The 7,990-nt window shown below is 38.6% G+C and overlaps 1 protein-coding gene across 4 annotated transcripts; it reads right to left on the bottom strand.

Moving 5' to 3' along the window:
* Positions 1–415: 415 nt before the first annotated feature.
* On the bottom strand, positions 416–6,312 carry LOC145432868 (uncharacterized). Of its 4 annotated transcripts, XM_080309689.1 has the most exons (8): positions 6,059–6,312; positions 5,825–5,977; positions 5,447–5,605; positions 5,342–5,387; positions 5,223–5,281; positions 4,653–4,820; positions 4,383–4,554; positions 416–654 (listed from the first exon to the last, which is right to left on the bottom strand). In XM_080309689.1, the coding sequence occupies exons 1-8, from the start codon at positions 6,152–6,154 to the stop codon at positions 650–652; spliced, it is 858 nt and encodes a 285-aa protein (XP_080165815.1). In that variant the 5' UTR covers positions 6,155–6,312; the 3' UTR covers positions 416–649. The 4 variants fall into 4 exon arrangements, with proteins under 4 accessions (XP_080165815.1, XP_080165817.1, XP_080165814.1 ...); XM_080309691.1 differs by lacking the exon at positions 4,653–4,820 and having other exon boundaries at positions 6,059–6,309; XM_080309688.1 differs by having other exon boundaries at positions 5,223–5,387; positions 6,059–6,306.
* Positions 6,313–7,990: the final 1,678 nt, after the last annotated feature.

The following is a 7,990-nucleotide window of genomic DNA, read 5'->3' as shown; positions in this document are numbered from 1 at the left end:
ATACGCTTAGTAGATAAACTGCGATTATGCCTTGATTAAGCCTGCCTCTTTCTGGATGTTTTGTGATGTGAAAAATGGCTCTGAGATCATGGCTGAAAAGTACCCACTATCATTTGCCGGAAAAACTGTTGTCGTAAAATTTGGAGATAAACTTTACGATCCGTCAGTAGAAGCGTTGAATAGTCATGGTCGTACACTCTTAGCGAAAAGAGTGGTTATACACACCCCAAAAGGTGGTACACGAAAACAGAACTTACGTAACCCTGCCGGTGTATATGACCAGATTCACCCCCTTCCTTGCGGTGTACATCGGATATTTCACCCTACCCATTAGAATTGATAGGGGTTCAATTTCAATATATACACCCTACCTGATATCCTGTATCTTCTTCCAAATGGCACACTATTGCAAATACACAGTCTTGATTGCATATATTCGATATCAATTGAACCATAATAACATAAAATGGAAACATATTTCGTGAAATAACAAAAACAGAGATCCCAGCGACGGAGAAAAAAATTCACTGAAAATACTGCTCGAAGAACATCGCCCATGTAATATCGGGAAGTCGCCTCCTCCAGGTTTTCTCAAAACACTCTTGTACGGCGAAGGTTGAGTCACTTTCTTCAGCAAGAACTTGTGGCATCATCCTGAAATCAAAATGCATATTCACAACCCAATTAACAGGCACATATGTTAACATGCATAACTTAACGAAAGACCACATAAATAGAAGCCGTTACGAAGTATATATATTTTCACAAAGTACTTACAAAAAATCAGATGTTTCACTTGCTAAGGCATTGCAGCACAGACTGTGGCCCGATAGGGTGAACTTACCGCTATAGGAAACATATTCACACACGATCACTGTACGTGTGGGCAATTAGGCATCGACAAGATGGAAATTTATGGATAGTTTTCATGAAAACCGCCTGTAACAGGCAGACTTGGACAACTAGAAAACGTTCCCTTTTTCCAAATTAGATTGGAATTAGATTACAACTACAAGTTTTTTTTTCGAATTAGAGTAGAATTAAAATTATAGCTACACAGTTTGAAATTAGATTAAAATTATAATTCTAGCTAACAGTTTTTTTTTTTTCAAATTAGATTAGAATTAGAATTACTCAAATCGCGAAAAGTTGAACCAAACTCCGTTAATATCAAATCTTAGTTCATCTTATGAGCATGAGAATAGCAAATGTCTGTACACTGTACAGTAGGGGTGTTCAAAAATGACTTTTTCTTCCAAATTCTATTGGCTACTTGATAACATCGTTAGGTTACCTAATTGAAGCCTGCACACCAGATTTTATTCGATTCCAACCAGTAGCCGCATTGCTACAGGAGAAGAAAGTTTTTTATTTATTATATGAAAATGAATAAAAAAAAGATTAAAAATTTTCTGTTCACCCCATTAAATTGTTAGGTTGTCTATAGAAACAATGCTCAACCGATTTGGCTCAATTCCAACCAGTGGAAGCGGAGTTATCGGCGTCGCAAAATTTTGGATTTGAATAAAATAGTATTTACGGTGACCGATTCTTTAATCATTTATTACCATTGTGCCCACCGTAAATACTAATTTAGTCAAATCCAAATTTTTCGACTGGTTCGAATTGAGTCAAATTTGGTGGGCATCGTTTCTATAGACAACCTTACAATTTCGTGGGTGAACAGAAAATTTCGAATTTTTTTTACTAATTTTTAAATAATAAATAAAAAACTTTCTTCTCCTGTAGCAATGCAGCTACTGGTTGGAATTGAACCAAATTTGGTGTGTAGGCTTCAATTCGGTAATCTAACAATTTTATCAAGTAGCCAGTAGAATTTGAGAATAAGAAGTCATTTTTAACACCCCTACTGTACAGCAAGCTTGGCTTGTTTCGCACTATACAGTTCTCCTGTAGCATTTCCAGGAAAACCAGACATTAGATTAGAATTAAAATTAGAGCATAGAAAGATTTCATACATTCGATTAGAATTGGAATTAGAGCATAGACATTGCGCATTACGCAACGCTCAGCGTTGGATGAATATTCTGTTTAGAGATAAATTTGCAATAAAACGTACATTTCGATCACATCATTTTTATGCTTGGGAGATATTATTAACTGTACATGTGTATTTGATTGTGTAAAATGTGTTATAGAAGTCAGTCGACGGAAGTGAATAGACAAGTCTGAACATGTATATTACAGCATGTTAGAGATAGATTGTGCAATAACCGTTTTCGCTGAGTCATAAAACAAAACAAAATGGGAAGTAGGAGTGATTTGCTAGTTTGACGCACGTGAAATCGATATCATTATAGCGTTCATTTCATAAAAAGTCAATTTTGACTTGCATAAATCATCCTCGAGACTACTCAAGGGTTAAATTACACTCAAAAGCTACGCAAGACGCTAATTTAGTATTCTAGAACTACTGAATTTTTTCGAAATCTACAACTAGAACTAGAATTACTCATTTTTCAATATCCGTAACTAAAACTAGCTTTTCCAAATTATAAAAACCTTGATCAATGTGTATGACAGCTTTGGGTGTAAATCAAGAAGTAAGCATAAAATAGGTGGCTACTATACTCGATAATGTTACATTGAATTCAACATCTTTATAACGAAACCGCTTGGAGATTGCGTTTAGCACAGTGCGATATCGCTCAAATATTCCATTAGCATCTCATCGTAAGGAGTCAGACTCGAGTCACGATTTTCTGATAACGTTCATTGCAATTTTGAAATCTGTGGTTAACAACACTTTAATATTTTCAAATCCAAATCCTGTTCCTGCGGGAATCTTATCGGATATATTCGCATTGGGCATTACGCAACGTTCAGCGTTGGATGAATATTCTGTTTAGAGATAAATTTGTAATAAAACGTACATTTCGACCACATCATTTTTATGCTTGAGAGATATTATTAACTGCACATGTGTATTTGATTGTGTAAAATGTGTTATAAAAGTCAGTCGACGGAAGTGAATAAACAAGTCTGATGTACACCTACAATCTACATGACTATACATTATGCTTAAATAATTATACAATTGAATAGTATATTCATATTGAAATGAACCCGAATATTTTCGGCTGACACTCGTCAGGGGTAATCGTCAGCAACTAGTAGAGAATTGGAACGAACATTGTATATCAACAATCGCATCACAAAATAGGTACCAATAGCTGTTGGGATCAATAACAGTTCAAACAGGGATCCGAATACGCTTCCGAATATACCTTCGACTGTTATTTCCGATGCATTAGCTTGCGAATGTAATCTAATATCAGGTTGTTTGTCAGCCTTAAATTCAGTGACGTAAATATTCTTGTTTTGACACCGCTGTCTAAATGTCATAAATTACCCCACTCGCCTCACGTGCATCCACCAAACAATACCTTCGCTAATTAGTATTAGTATTGTTCCACGCATTAGCTCGCAAATGTAGTCTAATATTAGGTGTTTTGTCAGCCTTGACGTTCCACAATAGCGGAGTGAATATTAGCGTTATAATTCATTAAGTTGTAGTAGGCAACTGTAATAGCACCTGTATTGCATCCGGTTTCTATGCATCGGATATCGAGGGCTCAGTTGGACTATAGATGACTAACCTACGGATAGATACGCAAGTCGCGTCGTTACGCTCCGGCAAGCAGTTACACTTGTTGCTGAGCAATCCAAAAGCAGCATAATTGGAGGAGGTATAGCTTGCGGCCCGAGGGCTGAAATGTAATGGAACTGGTCTTAATCGAGAGCTACTGCCTCACTGATTCCGAAAATACAAATTAAAATCGTGCCGGGATATGGAACCACCTCAAAACAGCCCTCAAAGTCTGAAAATCGGCATTGTTCCAACAATGGCACCACCGCAACAGGATGAACATAACAATGGCCAATTTCGTCAAGCGATTGTTCAGAACAATGCCGATTTTCAGACTTTGAGGGATGGTTTGACATGGTTCCATTTCCTGACAAGATTTTAATTTGTATTCTCAGAATCAGTGCGACAGTAGCTCTCGATTAAGACCAATTTCAATAAATTTCACCCCTCAGGTCGCAAGTTGTGACACCACCAATTATGCTGCTTTTAGATTGCTGAGCAATAAGTGTAACTGCTTGCCGGAGCGTAACGACGGGACTTGCGTATCTATCCGTAGGTTAGTAATCTATAGTTTGACCACACCTGCTCTAAACCATAACCATAACAACTTGAGTAAGTACTGTCACTAGGCAAACCCTAGCAGAGTTATGCTCAAATTATATCAAATATTGCATGGAATATGGCAAATGAACACGCTAAGTATTATCAAGTGAAGGAAAACGAACGCCTAATTCCCTCTAGATACATATTTATTCGGAAAATATCCCCTTACCGGGTGAGTACAGTTGCTTTCTCAAGGTCTTCCTATCTTCCCCACTCAAGCGCGGTAAGACTAGTTTGACTTCGCGGCATTCAGGATTATATCTCACGAAGCTCTGAATGGAATTCACGTATTCCACGTCGACTATCGTTCTGTTGCTATCACTGAGGTCGATTGCCTTTAGCTGTTCATTGAATAATAGGCGATTTAGATCAATTTAAAAAATACAGAAACGAACTGCATCGCTACATCGGGATCTACTATTAAGCAGAAAGATCTTACTGTAGCGCATCGCTTTCCCGTCTCTTCGCTCAGATTCCTGATTTGCATGGAAAGCATCTTGCAATTACTCAGATTAAATTCTTCCACACGGGAATTGCACAGGACTTTAGTTAGTGTTTTGTAGCAGGATGAAATGCCAGGATTTCTACTTAAATCCAGCGAATGCAGCTAAAACATGGTGTAATGTTCAAATATTTTACGAGACTACAAACGACTCGGCACCTGTAATAGATTAGTCATAATATTATTTATCAACAGTTGAGCAATTTTTGCGATTTCTGCTCCTAATAGCAAAACTGATGCAACACCGAAGACAATAATGAAGCTCGAAAGGTTATTGAAGAAACCATCTAAACTAGCTTTAAAATGAATGAACGATTGAAAAAACCTCTTGCTTAGAAGCAGTGATAGTATTTATTTTCAGATGTGATCATAAACACTTTATTGATGATAAAAGTTCTATCGATCGATGAAATGTCATGCTTGAATATGACTAAAACTCACATAAGCATGACACTGTGATTGATTATTTCAGTTAGAAAACATAACGGATCTTGTTCAAATGATCACCTCATGAATTCCGAGACCTTTATTTAATGAGATTAGTGAGTCTTCGTCCAATTCGCAAGCTGAAAGTCGAACGTTTTTCGTGTTATGCTTTCTTACAAAGCATCCAACTTCTTTCAAACCTGTCGGTTCCATATCCGTATTATAACTCAGATCAAGGTTTTCGACCTACAAATACAGTAATTTATTTCAAAATGACACACAAAACTATAGAAACGAGTGAGTACCTCGATAGAAGCAAAACTTTCAAAAGCGCGCATTTCCTCGGGTGTAAGGTCACACCCCTTCATGATAAGAGTAACCGCTTTGTCTTTACAAAGTAAGGCAGGCAGCGCGGTCATACACTCTTCATCCAGCTGATTGTAGCTGATGTCAAGATATTGGAGCTGAACAAATATAGGAAACTGTCAATTTACGATCAGCATTGATCAGATATAAAACATTTCAAACTGATAACAGAAAAAATGTTGATTAGCCACTCACGTCATAATATACGCGAAATGTGCTAAGATTAAACTAGAATTTGCTCTCTCCATCCATCTCCGCACAATCGCTCATACAGAATGTGATCATTAACGACTGAACCCAGCAATAATCGCGCATACCTTACTGTTTTTGAGCTGTAGAGCAACGAAATCTTTTGACTGCAAATGCGAGTTCACAAGTGACAAATAGGTTAGATCGTTCGAAATAATAGTCGCGAGTTGCGTAAAGTTAATGTTTTCCCCGTAGCTGAGATTGAGGTTTCGTAATTTCACCTATAGGAATGAGGTATTAGGAAATCTCACTTCGAGAGGTTCTATACTAGATTAGCGCCTAGCTTTTCCCATCATCAATACCTGATGCCGCCTGATAAGTTGATCCAAAATGATTAGAAAATCTTCGGATCCATCACTTTCTTCCAGATTGAGCTCCGTCGAACCACACTCCTTCATCAACTCGCATATTACTGGGAGGAGTTTTTCAATGTCGTCGTGTGCTGTAACGCTGAGTTTTCTTATTTCGACCTGAACGAGCGCAAAACTTAACGCATAAAACGCTAAATGAGCTATGAACAGTTTAACACTGATCAACTTTGGCTATAGCCTATCTAATAAGGCTATTGAGACTGATTCCTACACAAGTAGCAATTGAGCATTGTTCGCTACGTTACCTTCAATTCTCGCCTTAACACATTAGTAATAGGGAACAACGCGATTACGATGAAAGTTTTTTTAAAGTCGTATCTGAATCAGACATGGGGTGATTACTTCATGAATGTAATCGATTGCGATTACGATTACTTCGGAATCACGCGATTACGATTACGATTACGATTACAGCAAAATCAGGAAGTAGTCGATTACGATTACGATTACATTGGAAAAGTAATCACGATTACCCACGATTACATTTGTTTTGCTTCTTAAATGATATGTTGGTAGACAATACAAGGATTGCGATGAAAAGGCCTAATGAGATATCAACTGTCTTCATACATCATGCGTCATTTGCTTATCACGTCATAATATACCAATTGCCCAACTTTATAGTGGATGATTTATTGCACCCAACGATTTGCATTATTGCCAGGTCTTTACCTGCCGCATCCCAAGTTCCTTAATAGGGTGGGGAGCGTGCTCGAAGGGGACTCAACAGTTTTTCGTAAACCAACATAAATTATAGAGTATTTTCGAGAATTTAATTAATTTTTGAAAAAGTTCTTCGAGCTTTGCGATTCAAAAGTATCTAGTACAGGGGTCACCAACGCGGACCAAATGAGTCGCCCGCGGTCGCTGTAGCAAATATCCAAATAAGAGATTTGAAAGTTGAAGCTGGTTTCATATGAGCAACAGTTGAACATGGGTCGGCCGACCCCAAGGAACATACGATCGCAGTCACTCGGGGCATTGCTTGTCTTCGCCCACGCGAATCTATAGTTAATATTCCCGAGTCTCGACGCGGAGATTGGCGCTTCGGCGCGCACTGCAGCAACGCAACTGAACCCGGAATAGCTGGTGTGAGTCCCGGCGAGTGAGCTTTTTTGTTCTTGGTAAGGGGCGGAAACCCGGCCCAGTGCTCTGATTGTCTTACTCTAAATAAAGAAATCCAACTGAACCCGGATAAACGGCGGGACTAAGTTGTAATTCATCGGTCGTCGCAATAATCAGTAGGCCTACACACTACACAATAAGTAGCTTTTTGTTTCAAAACGGTTGGTGACCCCTGCTCCAGTAGATAGCTGGAATGCATACCTCTTCCCCTCAAGAAAAACATACATGGGCTATTTTATGGGAACAGGCGTTTCGGATCCGGTTATTACCGCGCCACGATCCCACAACACACCAAAAGACATATGCAGCTTCGGCCAACACGCAACTCCACGGGATGTGATACCAAAGAAATAACATGGCCGAAACTTAGGGTATTCGTCCATTGGCAATAGTCGCGCTGGGTGGGCGTGGGTAGGCCTACTCCTGTCCTTCCAATCTGGGCCCAAAATGCAAATGCCACCCGGCGCACCCACAAAGGAATAAAGTCATGACAATTTTTATGTGCGTCTCACGAGAGATATTCTTTTAGTCTGCTACGTTTGGGCGAGTACAATATCTTTTGATTATACAACAGACTGGAGGTCGCGAATTAACAACATACAATAAAGTAATTATAACAACATACCAGATGCTATGATTATGAATTACATGCCCCAGCTCTAGAGGTAAATCTGACACTCGGGGCTGAGAGAGGTTATAAATGAATATTAATATAATGCAATTACCAATATTATTGAC

The sequence above is a fragment of the Botryllus schlosseri genome, chromosome 2 (genome assembly GCF_051294905.1).
Source record: "Botryllus schlosseri isolate E-star chromosome 2, Bs_hap1, whole genome shotgun sequence".
In the NCBI taxonomy this organism is placed as follows: domain Eukaryota; kingdom Metazoa; phylum Chordata; class Ascidiacea; order Stolidobranchia; family Styelidae; genus Botryllus; species Botryllus schlosseri.
Note: the sequence above shows the minus strand (reverse complement) of the source record. Positions and strands in the feature narration are given on the sequence as shown.